At 40.5% G+C, this 15,521-nt stretch overlaps 1 protein-coding gene across 6 annotated transcripts in view; it reads right to left on the bottom strand.

Annotated features, from left to right (window-relative positions):
• Nucleotides 1–15,521, bottom strand: part of garnl3 (GTPase activating Rap/RanGAP domain like 3) — a 121,563-nt gene that overhangs the window by 7,235 nt on the left and 98,807 nt on the right. For 4 of the 6 annotated variants that reach the window (XM_057818905.1, XM_057818906.1, XM_057818907.1 and 1 more), the window contains exons 21-28: nucleotides 12,834–12,991; nucleotides 12,603–12,761; nucleotides 12,446–12,512; nucleotides 10,020–10,127; nucleotides 9,833–9,951; nucleotides 6,531–6,666; nucleotides 6,377–6,436; nucleotides 1,978–2,196 (exon numbers count right to left, since the gene is read on the bottom strand). In XM_057818905.1, the coding sequence (XP_057674888.1) occupies nucleotides 1,978–2,196; nucleotides 6,377–6,436; nucleotides 6,531–6,666; nucleotides 9,833–9,951; nucleotides 10,020–10,127; nucleotides 12,446–12,512; nucleotides 12,603–12,761; nucleotides 12,834–12,991 (1,026 nt within the window). The remainder of the gene's footprint in view (nucleotides 1–1,977; nucleotides 2,197–6,376; nucleotides 6,437–6,530; nucleotides 6,667–9,832; nucleotides 9,952–10,019; nucleotides 10,128–12,445; nucleotides 12,513–12,602; nucleotides 12,762–12,833; nucleotides 12,992–15,521) is intronic. The other 2 variants (XM_057818909.1, XM_057818910.1) reach the window with 1 other exon arrangement.

The following is a 15,521-nucleotide window of genomic DNA, read 5'->3' as shown; positions in this document are numbered from 1 at the left end:
TTGCAAAAGTATTCGGCCCCCTTGAATCTTGCAACCTTTCGACACATTTCAGGCTTCAAACATAAAGATATGAAATTTAATTTTTTTGTCAAGAATCAACAACAAGTGGGACACAATCGTGAAGTGGAACAACATTTATTGGATAATTTAAACTTTTTTAACAAATAAAAAACTGAAAAGTGGGGCGTGCAATATTATTCGCCCCCTTGACTTTCAGTGCAGCAAACTCACTCCAGAAGTTCAGTGAGGATCTCTGAATGATCCAATGTTGTCCTAAATGACCGATGATGATAAATAGAATCCACCTGTGTGTAATCAAGTCTCCGTATAAATGCACCTGCTCTGTGATAGTCTCAGGGTTCTGTTTAAAGTGCAGAGAGCATTATGAAAACCAAGGAACACACCAGGCAGGTCCGAGATACTGTTGTGGAGAAGTTTAAAGCCGGATTTGGATACAAAAAGATTTCCCAAGCTTTAAACATCTCAAGGAGCACTGTGCAAGCCATCATATTGAAATGGAAGGAGCATCAGACCACTGCAAATCTACCAAGACCCGGCCGTCCTTCCAAACTTTCTTCTCAAACAAGGAGAAAACTGATCAGAGATGCAGCCAAGAGGCCCATGATCACTCTGGATGAACTGCAGAGATCTACAGCTGAGGTGGGAGAGTCTGTCCATAGGACAACAATCAGTCGTACACTGCACAAATCTGGCCTTTATGGAAGAGTGGCAAGAAGAAAGCCATTTCTCAAAGATATCCATAAAAAGTCTCGTTCAAAGTTTGCCACAAGCCACCTGGGAGACACACCAAACGTGTGGAAGAAGGTGCTCTGGTCAGATGAAACCAAAATTGAACTTTTTGGCCACAATGCAAAACGATATGTTTGGCGTAAAAGCAACAGAGCTCATCACCCTGAACACACCATCCCCACTGTCAAACATGGTGGTGGCAGCATCATGGTTTGGGCCTGCTTTTCTTCAGCAGGGACAGGGAAGATGGTTAAAATTGACGGGAAGATGGATGCAGCCAAATACAGGAACATTCTGGAAGAAAACCTGTTGGTATCTGCACAAGACCTGAGACTGGGACGGAGATTTATCTTCCAACAGGACAATGATCCAAAACATAAAGCCAAATCTACAATGGAATGGTTCAAAAATAAACGTATCCAGGTGTTAGAATGGCCAAGTCAAAGTCCAGACCTGAATCCAATGGAGAATCTGTGGAAAGAGCTGAAGACTGCTGTTCACAAACACTCTCCATCCAACCTCACTGAGCTCGAGCTGTTTTGCAAGGAAGAATGGGCAAGAATGTCAGTCTCTCAATGTGCAAAACTGATAGAAACATACCCCAAGCGACTTGCAGCTGTAATTGGACCAAAAGGTGGCGCTACAAAGTATTAACGCAAGGGGGCCGAATAATATTGCACGCCCCACTTTTCAGTTTTTTATTTGTTAAAAAAGTTTAAATTAACCAATACATTTTGTTCCACTTCACGATTGTGTCCCACTTGTTGTTGATTCTTGACAAAAAATTAAAATTGTATATCTTTATGTTTGAAGCCTGAAATGTGGCAAAAGGTTGCAAGGTTCAAGGGGGCCGAATACTTTTGCAAGGCACTGTATCTATAAAGAATTCAGGGATTTAAGTATTTATTCACAAGAATTTTCAACGTAAAAAGCTCTTTGTGTTGATAAGGCAGCGCTAAAGTGGCTTAAAGACTAGCAGCATATTCAACATATTTCGGTAAAATAAATGCTTACCTTCCGGTTCTTGCTCTTTTAACAAAGAATCGAGACTGTTTTACGTCCATATTTATAAAGAATTCAGGAATTTAAGCATTTATTCACAAGAATTTTCAGCATAAAAAGCTCTTTGTTTTTCCACTCGGTCAGCTTTGACGGAGATAGGCCCCTTATTAATCGGCCCCGCGCCCCGTCAATGTCATTATGAAGTCTATTGTCGAAAGCATTTACCGAGAAGCTCCTTGCGGGTGCGGCTGGCTATCTCCTTGATTTCCATGCGCGATAGTGACAGCGAATGCGTGGCTGCGACCAACGGGGTGGCGGCGACTTGGGCGACGCTGTGCGCCGTCGTCACTTTGTTGACCAGCGGCGACTTGAGGGGTCTCTCGATGCTGCGACCCACCAGGTTGCACAGAGGAATCTTGAAGATATGCTTGCACGCCGGTTCGCCTGTGTGACATGAGCCAATATTTTCAGGAAAAGAATTCGATTGGCCATTTCGAACATGGCGAAGACGGGCGACGCTGCTTTGCCTAGCTTAGGTTGGGCTAATGGCTACAAAGAAAATGTTGAGGTCTACATTTTACAAGTGGTGTCGTGAAAACAGAAAAAAAGGTAATGTAACATGAAAATGCCTCGTTATAGGAAAAAAAAAGTCATATGAGGAGAACAAACTAGGGCTGTCAAAATTATCGCGTTAACAGGCGGTAATTAATTTTTTAAATTAATCACGTTAAAATATTTGACGCAATTAACGCACATGCCCCGCTCAAGCAGATTAAAATGCCAGCAGTGTAATGTCCGCTTGTTACTTGTTTTTTGGTGTTTGGCGCCCTCTGCTGGCGATTGGGCCCAAAGGATTTTATGGGTTTGGGGAATGAGCATGGTGTAATTATTGACATCAACGATGGCGAGCTGCAAGCTTATTTTTTGATTGAAAATTTTACAATTTTAATAAAACGAAATAATTAAGAGAGGTTTTAATATAAAATTTCTATAACTCACATTTATCTTTTAAGAACTACAAGTCTTTCTATCCATGGATCGCTTTAAGAGAATGTTAATCATGTTAAAGCCCTCTTGTTGATTTATTGTTATAATAAACAAATACAGTACTTACAGTGGGGAGAACAAGTATTTGATACACTGCCGATTTTGCTGGTTTTCCCATTTGCAAGCCATGTAGAGGTCTGTAATTTGTGTCATAAGTTCTCTTCAACTGTGAGGGACGGAATCTAATACAAAACTCCAGAAAATCACATTGTCTAATTTTTAAATAATAAATTTGTATTTAACTGCATGAAATAAGTATTTGATACATTACCAACTAGTAAATATTTCAGCTCTTAGTTCTTTTTTAAGAACCCCTCCTGTTCTCCACTCATTACCGGAAGTAACTGCACCTGTTTGAACTTGTTACCTGTATAAAAGACACCTGTTCACATGCTCAAACAAACAAACTCCAACCTCTCCACAATGGCCAAGACCAAAGAGCTGTGTAAGGACATCAGGGATAAAACAATAGACGTGCACAAGGCTGGGATGGGCTACAGGGAAATAAGCAAGCAGCTTGGTGAGAAGGTAACAACTGTTGGAGCGATTATTAGAAAATGGAAGAAGTTCAAGTTGACGGTCAATCTGCCTCGTTCTGAGGTTCCATGCAAGATCTCACCTCGTGGGGCATCACTGATCATGAGGAAGGTGAGGGATCAGCCCAGAACTACACGGCAGGACCTGGTCAATGACCTGAAGAGAGCTGGAACCACAGTCTCGAAGAAAACCATCGGAAACACATTACGCCGTCATGGATTAAAATCCTACAGCGCACGCAAGGTCCCGCTGCTGAAGCCAGCGCATGTCCAGACACGTCTGAAGTTTGCCACTGACCGTCTAGATGATCCAGAGGAGCAATGAGAGAAGGTCATGTGGTCGGATGAGACCAAAATGGAACTTTTTCGTCTAAACTCGGCTCGTCGTGTTTGGAGGAAAAAGAAGGATGAGTACAACCCCAAGAACACCATCCCAACCGTGAAACATGGAGGAGGAAACATCATTTTTTGGGACTGCTTCTCTGTCAAGGGTACAGGACGACTGCACCGTATTGAGGGGAGGAGGGATGGGGCTATGTATCGCCAGATCTTGGCTGACAACCTCCTTCCTTCAGTGAGAGCCCTGAAGATGGGTCGTGGCTGGGTCTTCCAGAATGACAACGACCCAAAGCCAAGGCAACTAAAGAGTGGCTCCGTAAGAAGCATCTTAAAGTCCTGGAGTGGCCTAGCCAGTCACCAGATCTGAACCCGATAAAAAAATCTAAGGAGGGAGCTGAAAGTCCGTGTTGCCCGGCAGCAGCCCCGAAACCTGAAGGCTCTGGAGAAGATCTGCATGGAGGAGTGGGCCAAAATCCCCGCTGAAGTGTGTGCAAACCTTGTCAAGGACTACAGGAAACGTTTGGTATCTGTAATAGCAAACAAAGGTTTCTGTACCAAATATTAAGTTCGATTTTTGTGATGTATCAAATACTTATTTCATGCAATTAAATGCAAATTTATTATTTAAAAATCATACAACGTGATTTTCTGTTTTTTTTTTTGTATTAGATTCCGTCCCTCACAGTTGAAGAGAACTTATGATACAAATTACAGACCTCTACATGCTTTGCAAGTGGGAAAACCAGCAAAATCGGCAGTGTATCAAATACTTGTTCTCCCCACTGTATGTACTGTATGTTGAATGTACATATCCGTCTTGTGTCTTATCCTCCCATTCCAACAATAATTTACAGAAAAATATGGCATATTTTATAGATGGTTTGAATTGCGATTCATTACGATGAATTAATTTTTAAGCTGTAATTTACTCGATTAAAAATTTTAATTGTTTGACAGCCCAAGATGATGCAGTATTCAACATATCAGTAAACTCCAACAGTGTAGCTTATAACATGACCGTTTAATGGCCACAACTATATTTCTGTGTGTGCTTGCTTTATTTTGTGTCATTACTAGAGCTGGGAATCTTTGGGCACCTAACGATTCGATTACGATTATGATTCAGAGGCTCCGATTCGATTATAAAACGATTATTGATGCACCCCCCCCTCCTTTTTTTTTTTTTTTTAATTAAATGTTTTGTACATTAGTTCCAAAATTGTTCAAAAATCCTCTCGGGCTAAACCAAACTACTATTTCAGTATCAAGTTAACATATAGCAGTAAACAAATACACAAAAATAACAGTAAATAAAAAACTCCAGTCCCCATTCTGTAACAGCAGCTTTAAACTACATTCAATTAATTTAATGTTGTGAATCAACTGTTAAAGTTGTTAAAATTGCTCCCGTTATTCCATAATTTCCCTTTTGTCTACTTTCGACATTTGAAAGTTTTAAAACTATTTTAAAGATAGATTCAAGTCAACATTTTACCAATTTAGGAGTATTTTAGATAAAAAGTTAATTAGGTTTGCTTGGAAGGTTCGCTACAACAGCCTTGCAGGGAAGTGTACTGCTTTAAGATGGCGGCCGTTTACTAACGGCCGCATCTAGCTTTTTGTAGATGTGCTGCTCACGCTACCGAATCAATGGTGCATCTAGTCCTATATAAATGATATCTACCATTACATTATGTGGATGACGTACTTTGTAGCAGCTTTTCGGCAGCAGTCAGGTATGTTGTTGTGTTTTTTTTATCTCGTGGGATGAGTTGAGCTAGAGCCGTGAGTTGAGCATTGGCATTACCCGAGGGGCCGGGTAATGAGAAGCATGATGTTTAGCTACTCTCGCTGCGTTCTTCCTCGTTGCGCCCCGTAGACCGCGCGACGCGCTGAGTGTGTTGTACTTCCGCTTTACTTGGCATATTTCAATAATCGGAATTTGGATGCTTGCGAATCGTTCTCGAATCTTCCACGGCCGAATCGCGAATAATCTAAGAATCGGAAATTTTGCACACCTCTAGTCATTACTGCCATCATAAAATCTTAAATGTTTCATTGGCAAAAGAGAGCAGTATAACTTAATGTATGTGTGTGCGTGTGTGTGTGTGTGGGTACATGTTTGCATTCCAACAATAATTTACAGAAAAATATGGCATATTTTATAGATGGTTTGAATTGCGATTAATTACGATTAATTAATTTTTAAGCTGTAATTAACTCGATTACATTTTTTTATCGTTTGACAGCCCTAAAACAAAAAGAAATGTATGTTTTTGTAAAAAATGAGTAAATGATTGGCGATGTATCGGATCGGTGCTCAGTATCGGCAGATCCTCAACATCAGGTGAAAATCGTGAAAATTTTATACAGCAGTTACAGCTACAGTCTCTTTTTGAGCATGAGGAAAAAATGATCTTGCAAGACAAAAGTGGAAATGTTGCTAGAAAAATCTCTTGATGCAGTAAAACACATTTTCTTCAATCATGGGGCTGATTTGAAATTGTAATGCCGTTGTCGCCAATAGGTGGCAGAGTTGCGGGTTACTTGGCTCATCAGAGTTTCAAATTTTGGGCTTGAAAGTCAATGGCTGCCACTGACGTTACTATGCGTCAGTGACCCTGAAACACTATCTTTCACGAGGACTGGTGACAAAGGAATGACATGGACTTCACATTCCGTTGTTAACGTCGTAATGATACCTTCGGCGTCCTTTGCCAAGTACAGCGAGAGCTTGGTACCGTAGGGGATCCGTATAGAATCTGAACCGGGGACCAACACACACAACGCAATACACATTTAGGGAGGTTGACACAGGACGGCAAATACTGATCAAGATGATAAAGACGCAATTACCGTCCCCAAGCGGCGAAGGGAAAACGGGCATCTCGTGACTGCCGGGCGACTGCGGGGAAGTCTGCGAGCTCGTCTCCCTGGAACTGCAGTTGGAGGCCGAGCTGACCGGAGCCGACGACACGAAGTAGATGTCCGACTGCAAAGGATGGGACTGTTAGGACAAAAGGAAAAGTCTCCACTTGATTAGGTTGAGCTTAATAAGGCATGTGACGGTTCTGATCATGTCAGTGGGGCAAATAAATATTTAGTCAACCACCAATTGTGCAAGTTTTCCGTACTTGAAAAGATTAGAGAGGCCTGTAATTGTCAACATGGGTAAACCTCAACCATGAGAGACAGAATGTGGAAAAAAAAAAAGACAGAAAATCACATTGTTTGATTTTTAAAGAATTTATTTCCAATGAAAGTGGAAAATAAGTATTTGGTCACCTACAAACAAGCAAGATTTCTGGCTTTCAAAGAGGTCTAACTTCTTCTAACGAGGTCTAATGAGGCTCCACTCATTACCTGTATTAATAGCACCTGTTTTAACTCATTATCGGTATAAAAGACACCTGTCCACAACATCAGTCAGTCAAACTCCACTATGGCCAAGACCAAAGAGCAGTCGAAGGACACCAGAGACCAAATTGTAGACCTGCACCAGGCTGGGAAGACTGAATCTGCAATAGGTAAAACGCTTGGTGTAAAGAAATCAACTGTGGGAGCAATTATTAGAAAATGGAAGACATGCAAGACCACTGATAATCTCCCTCGATCTGGGGCTCCATGCAAGATCTCACCCCGTGGCGTCAAAATGATAACAAGAACGGTGGGCAAAAATCCCAGAACCACATGGGGGGGACCTAGTGAATGACCTACAGCGAGCTGTAACAAAGGCTACAATCAGTAACACAACAGGGACTCAAATCTTTCACTGCCAGACGTGTCCCCCTGCTGAAGAAAGCACACGTCCAGGCCCGTCTGCGGTTCGCTAAAGAGCATTTGGATGATCCAGAAGAGGACTGGGAGAATGTTATATGGTCAGATGAAACCAAAATAGAACTTTTTGGTCGAAACACAGGTTCTCGTGTTTGGAGGAGAAAGAATACTGAATTGCATCCGAAGAACACCATACCCACTGTGAAGCATGGGGATGAAAACATCATGCTTTCGGGATGTTTTTCTGCAAAGGGACCAGGACGACTGATCTGTGTAAAGGAAAGAATGAATGGGGCCATGTATTGAGAGATTTTGAGTGAAAATCTCCTTCCATCAGCAAGGGCATTGAAGATGAGACGTGGCTGGGTCTTTTAGCATGACAATGATCCCAAACACACAGCCAGGGCAACAAAGGAGTGACTTCGTAATGTTGAAATTCGCTCCCCCCCGGCCAAGGCGCACGGGAACAGCGACGGCCGAACAAAGTGCCGCTCTGCCGATGCTGCCTCCGGGCGCGCCGATCGGGAAGGCAGAATTTCGCGCGTTCTGTTCTTAATTTTAACCCTTTGTACTGACTCCATGTTTCAAAAGTTTGAAGAACACTCACCGAAAACAGGTTAGCAATTTATTCGTTGACAATGGTCAAAAACAAGGCAAAAAACAGACGACGGAGGGACAATTCTGGATCCAAAACAAGGCTACATGTTTCCGAGCAGCAAAAATCTGTTATCTCAGTGTCCAGTCCTTTTAAAGTCCTTGATGAAGCGGGCCGTCCTGAAGGTGTGTCCGAAGGTGTGTCTGGGTGTTGCTTTTGGGTCTTCCCCTCTGTGGCCGGTTTTGGGCAGCTTAGGTTCGTGCGCGGATAGGACGCCCGCTATCAACTTTGTTGTCCAGGCTGGCTTGTACTTGTTTTAGGACAAAGCGCTTTGTCCCTGGAGTTTGCTGGGAGAGCATATTGCAAGAGTTGGTGCGTCAATCTTGTTCGTGACGCACGCGTTGAGCTTCTGTCATAAGACGGCATTGTGTTTCTATTTCTTCTCATTAAACTATGGTGTGCTATTTATTTTATATTAGTAGTGCAGTCCTACCGTAAATATGAAAATAATACTATTTCCTGATTAATTAGATTACGTGTGTTAGAGTAATGCAAACAGTTAGACGGTGCCTACGAGAAACTGTACCATTTTACTCATCTCCCCCTCATTAGCACGGATAAGGTGATTCACTTTACTGTGTCAAAGGGCATGTAGTGGAGTCTGCTTAAACAATAGTTAGATGAATGTGTTAGACTAATGCAAACAATTATATGGTGTGTGTGATGACGGTACCTTTTTCCTTCAGTAAGAAGCATTTCAAGGTCCTGGAGTGGCATAGCCAGTCTCCAGATCTCAACCCCATAGAAAATCTGTCGAGGGAGTTGAAAGTCCGTGTTGCCCAACGACAGCCCCAAAACATCCCTGCTCTAGAGCAGATCTGCATGAAGGAATGGGCCAAAATACCAGCAACAGTGTGTGAAAAGCTTGTGAAGAGTTACAGAAAACGTTTGGCCTCTGTTATTGCCAACAAAGGGTACATAACAAAGTATTGAGATGAACTTTTGGTATTGACCAAATACTTATTTTCCACCATGATTTGCAAATAAATTCTTTAAAAATCAAACAATGTGATTTTCTGTTTTTTTTTTCGCATTCTGTCCCATGTTGACAATTACAGGCCTCTAATATTTTCAGGTGGGAGAACTTGCACAAGTGGTGGTTGACTACTTATTTGCCACACTGTATGTAAGATTTGCACCACAATTATTCATTAAATGGTCTTAATATTTCATCATTTATCAGTACACTCCAACAACTGTACACGATGACAACCAAGGGACAATCGCTCTTGCCAAAAATCCTGTTAACAGACAGAGATGCAAGCACGGAGACATAAAATATCATTTCATTAGATCTACTGTGAATCAGGGAAGAGTAACATTGACGTATTGTCCAACGGATGACATGATAGCTGATATCATGACAAAACCTGTAACAAAGTTAAGATTGAGGTGTGTTAGGGGAGAGAGACGTGGAAAACACGACAGGAAAAGTGGCACCGAGGTCCGGATTTAGTGAACCCTGCTCTACGCCCTCGGCAAGGTCCTCGGGGGTGCATGGGAGTTTGCCCAACCAGTTTACATGTGTTTTGTGGATCTGGAGAAGGCGTTCGACCGTGTGCTTCGGGAAGTCCTTGGGGGGGTGGGGGGGCATTCCGGGTATACGGGGTACCGAGGATCAAGGATTCTGACGCATACCAGAAAATCCTGCTACAATAAATGGCTAAATACTCATTTTGTACCATCAAAATACCATCATCTTCAAAAAAATAAATACAAAACTGACTCGTGACGAAGCTAGCTGCAGTTCCGGGACCACCGCTGTGTATACCAAGTTCCCGTTGACCACCAGGCGAATCTCAATGGAGTCCGTGGTGAACGCCAGGATGTACGGGAAGGCGCAAACTGCAAGAAAAAATAAACACCAGTGCAAATGAGGTATTTTATTTTGCAAAATAAATATGGCAAAGTACCGATTGCGTTGGGCATCTGGTTCCAGGTGAAGTGGAAGTCGGACGTGTTGGACTGGATCATGGGTGTGGAGCCATTGAACGGACAAACTTTCTTGTAAGAACAAACATCTACAAAAAAAGTGATATACAAATGAACAGACATTTATGCTTTATTAGTATTACAAATGTGGGAAAAAAGCGTAACGTGAATCGTTATTTGTTTCAATTATTTAAACTTTTTTATGTAGTAAATTTTATGTAGCTATTACAGTCGATGTCAATGCATTAAGTTCGTCATTTATTGAGTTTTTATCAGAGATGTCCCGATCGATCGGGTCCGATCACGTCATTTTCAAAGTATCGGAATCGGCAAAAAAATATCGGACATGCCTTTTTTTAATATATATACTGTATATTTTTTAATTAAATCGTTTTCTAATTGTATTTAACGTTACAGACAAAATATGTTACACTCATCCAGAGTCTTTCGTTTAGGTTTAAGGTAGGGTTATCAAATTTATCCCGTTAACGACGGTAATTAATTTAAAAAAAAAAGGTATCACGTTAAAATTAGGGCTGTCAAATGATTAAAATTTTCAATCGAGTTAATTACAGCTTAAAAATTAATTAATCGTAATTAATCGCAATTAATCGCAATTCAAACCATCTATAAAATATGCCATATTTTTCTGCAAATTATATATATATTCTGTAAAATAAATTGTTGGAATGGAAAGATAAGACACAAGATGGATATATACATTCAACATACGGTACATAAGGACTGTAGTGGGCATTTCACTCTACTGTCATTTAAATCTGTCTATGCTGTCCTCACTCCGAAGCGTCTACTTTTTCCAAAGCTAGACAGCTAGTGAACGACGCCTTAATAATCAGACTTCTTCCTTTTTCATCTGATTTATTAATAAGATGGCCTCAAACCACTGTCCTCTTTAGACCGTAGTGAAACTACAAAAAAAAGTACACAAGCATTGCATTAGCAACAACGTAAGCTTAGCACGCTATACAGGTTCACTAAACATAAACAAAAAGCGTCTCATACAAAAAATAGAACATTTCGCTTACTAACATAATATGTACATTCTTTACAACAACCATACTTACGGACAAATCTTGTCCAAGGATCATATAAGCACAACATTACAATGGAGGCGTCAGCCCGAGACGTAGTGCAGCCATATTGAACTGGCAAGAAAGCAATAAACCATGTCGCAAAGCGACCACAAGAGTTCGCTGTTAGACAGCAGTAAAAACCTTGCTGTAAAACTTACCAAAAGGCAGAATACTGTCTGAGCGGGACAAGTGCGTTAATTGCGTCAAATATTTTAACGTGATTAATTAAAAAAATTAATTACCGCGCGTTAAATGACAGTAGAGTGAAATGCCCACTTGTTAATTGTGTTTTATGGAGTTTTGCCGCCCTCTGCTGGCGCTTGGGTGCGACTGATTTTATAGGCTTCAGCACCCATGAGCATTTTGTAAGTAATTATTGACATCAACAATGGCGGGCTAGTAGTTTATTTTTTGATTGAAAATTTTACAAATTTTATTAAAACGAAAACATTAAGAGGGGTTTTAATGTAAAATTTCTATAACTTGTACTAACATTTATCTTTTAAGAACTACAAGTCTTTCTATCCATGGATCGCTTTAACAGAATGTTAATAATGTTAAAGCCATCTTGTTGATTTATTGTTATAATCAACAAATACAGTCCTTATGTACCGTATGTTTAATGTATATATCCATCTTGTGTCTTATCTTTCCATTCCAACAATTTATTTTACAGAATATATATATAATTTACAGAAAAAATATGGCACATTTTATGGATGGTTTGAATTGCGATTAATTGCAATTAATTACGATTAATTTTTAACCTGTAATTATATATACTGTACATATAGTTAAGCAACACTTGATAACTTTTCAGTTTTGGTCGATTTTAGCGATGTCGGTAGACAAACACGGTAGTGTTTTGCCTTATGGTGTTTCCCATGACGACCAGCACACACCCGCGCAGTGTCGTAAAATCAACAATCAATCAAAAATCAATCTCCCGGTTGCCTGCAGATGGATTAAACAACATTTTTTGTTTCCAGTGGCTGTGTGAAGGATGAATAGCAATAAGGTATTGAATCCAGTTGTGGGTAAACAATAGCATATGACGGTTAGCAACCATGTGGCTTAGTGTGGCTAACCCCCTGATCTAAATAAATCTTGGAATGAAGAAATAAATAGTGAAGTGATAACAGATTTATAATGACAAATGTTGATTTTGTTACGTGATAAAAATTCAGCACTTCTACTTCTTCCTACAGTATGGACCGCTTGCAACAACAATTAAAGTCTACCCGAAAATGGTCCTCTTCATGCGTGTAACAACAAAATGATTGTTAAAATTGTAAGAGCGTCTGAGTACTCACAATTGTAGCACAACAACAGACCGGCCTCGCCGTCCTCGTACACGTCGATAGCCGTCACAAAATTGACCTACGGGTGAAGAGTGGAAAAGCTCAAGTGATGGCTCCACTTATACGCTGCGGCGGTGGCGTGAGTTTTCGGATCGTCGCAGCCCATCACCCTGTTGGCGTCGACGTGGTGCAGCCTGTAGGCGTCTCCTGTGCTCTCGTTGATCAGGTCAAACTGATGCTTGTAGCCCACGCAGATCATGTTGTCGTTTTCTCCCGTCGGTCCATCCACCAATGCCATCACCGCGGGCGGGTCGCACAGACAGATCTCCTGGAGATAACCAGCTTCATTCATTGGTTGGATTGGATGTCTATCGCCGTCAACGACTGAAGCGTGACGCACCCGTATGTACTGAAACTCCTCCACGGGCGAGTCGGCCCCTCCGACGGCACAGAAGCCTTCGAAGCGTTTCCGCGTGATGAGGAGGAGTTTGTTCCGGATGGCGGCCACGATCCTCAGCTCGGAGCTGTGATGCGTGTTGATGGAGTACAAATGGCAACCTGGTGGGGAGGGGAAACCAAATTTTTAAGAAACAATAAAAGACCAAAACTCGAATAAAATCAATCATTGTAAGAAGTTACTCGCAATGTTACTCATTACATAGACTTCATAACCTTTTGACATGACACGGGAAACGGGGCCGATTCGTAGGGGACCTATTTTCAAAAACTTTGAATTCAAATATTTACAAAACCAAAGCTGCTACTGACCAAAAACCAAAACAGGTACCTACCTTATCCATTTATGAGTCTCCATGAGCAGCGGTATCAAAAAATTCAAAGTCGTTCCCTTATAAAATCCTGACTGTTTTCTATATAAGTATAACACAACCTAAAATGGCCTCAGATTTTACACTACATGCACAAAAATCATCAAATGCAGAGATAATCACCTTTATTTTCAGGATCCATAGCAACATTTAACATGTCATATATGTTTCTGACCAAAATAGAAACTTTTCATAAGTTTCAAAAGTTTTCAACACCTAATAAATCACTCAATTTAAGATCAGAAACTTAATACTTGAGGAAAATATGCAGAATCAAATATAAATAACATGTAAATAGATTATTAATAAATTTCATATACAATCACAACTTATTATAGAATAGAATATCCCTTTTATTACCAATATACACCTGCCGCTTGGCGTAAAAGGAGCTTTTTCTGTTGAAAATTCTTGTGAATAAATGCTTAAATCCCCGAATTTTTCATACATATGGACGTTAAACAATCTCGATTCTTGGTTAAAAGCAAAGAAACTAAACAGTTAGCGTTTATTTTACGTATATTGACGAAGTACCATGCTACTATGTAAGTGAATGAGGCTAGCGGCCGCCTGGCGTAAAAGGAGCTTTTTCTGTTGAAAATTCTTGTGAATAAATGCTTACATCCCCGAATTTTTCATAGATATGGACGTTAAACAATCTCGATTCTTGGTTAAAAGCAAAGAAACCGTACAGTTAGCGTTTATTTTACGTATATTGACGAAGTACCATGCTACTATGTAAGCAAATGAGGCTAGCGGCCGCCTGGCGTAAAAGGAGCTTTTTCTGTTGGAAATTCTTGTGAATAAATGCTTAAATCCCCGAATTCTTCATAGATATGGACGTTAAACAGTCTCGATTCTTGGTTAAAAGCAAAGAAACCGTGCAGTTAGCGTTTATTTTACATATACTGACGAAGTACCATGCTACTATGTTAGTGAATGAGGCTAGCGGCCGCCTGGCGTAAAAGGACCTTTTTCTGTTCAAAATTATTGTGAATAAATTCTTAAATCCCCGAATTCTTTATAGATATGGACGTAAAACAGTCTTGATTTTTGGTCAAAAGCAAAGAAACCGTACAGTTAGTGTTTATTTTACGTATATTGACGAAGTACCATGCTACTATGTAAGCGAATGAGGCTAGCGGCCGCCTGGCGTAAAAGGAGCTTTTTCTGTTGAAAATTCTTGTGAATAAATGCTTAAATCCCCGAATTTTTCATAGATATGGACGTTAAACAATCTCGATTCTTGGTTAAAAGCAAAGAAACTGAACAGTTAGCGTTTATTTTACGTATATTGACGAAGTACCATGCTACTATGTAAGCGAATGAGGCTAGCGGCCGCCTGGCGTGAAAGGAGCTTTTTCTGTTGAAAATTCTTGTGAATAAATGCTTAAATCCTCGAATTCTTCATAGATATGGACGTTAAACAGTCTCGATTCTTGGTTAAAAGCAAAGAAACCGTGCAGTTAGCGTTTATTTTACATATACTGACGAAGTACCATGCTACTATGTTAGTGAATGAGGCTAGCGGCCGCCTGGCGTAAAAGGAGCTTTTTCTGTTGAAAATTCTGGTGAATAAATGCTTAAATCCCCGATTTTTTCATAGATATGGACGTTAAACAGTCTCGATTCTTGGTTAAAAGCAAAGAAACCGTGCAGTTAGTGTTTATTTTACGTATATTGACGAAGTACCATGCTACTATGTAAGCGAATGAGGCTAGCGGCCGCCTGGCGTAAAAGGAGCTTTTTCTGTTGAAAATTCTTGTGAATAAATGCTTAAATCCCCGAATTTTTCATAGATATGGACGTTAAACAATCTCGATTCTTGGTTAAAAGCAAAGAAACTGAACAGTTAGCGTTTATTTTACGTATATTGACGAAGTACCATGCTACTATGTAAGCGAATGAGGCTAGCGGCCGCCTGGCGTGAAAGGAGCTTTTTCTGTTGAAAATTCTTGTGAATAAATGCTTAAATCCTCGAATTCTTCATAGATATGGACGTTAAACAGTCTCGATTCTTGGTTAAAAGCAAAGAAACCGTGCAGTTAGCGTTTATTTTACATATACTGACGAAGTACCATGCTACTATGTTAGTGAATGAGGCTAGCGGCCGCCTGGCGTAAAAGGAGCTTTTTCTGTTGAAAATTCTGGTGAATAAATGCTTAAATCCCCGATTTTTTCATAGATATGGACGTTAAACAATCTCGATTCTTGGTTAAAAGCAAAGAAACTGTACAGTTAGCGTTTATTTTACGTATATT

Source organism: Corythoichthys intestinalis, chromosome 17 (assembly GCF_030265065.1).
Source record: "Corythoichthys intestinalis isolate RoL2023-P3 chromosome 17, ASM3026506v1, whole genome shotgun sequence".
Taxonomy (NCBI): Eukaryota; Metazoa; Chordata; class Actinopteri; order Syngnathiformes; family Syngnathidae; genus Corythoichthys; species Corythoichthys intestinalis.
This window is presented reverse-complemented; position numbering and strand designations above follow the sequence as displayed.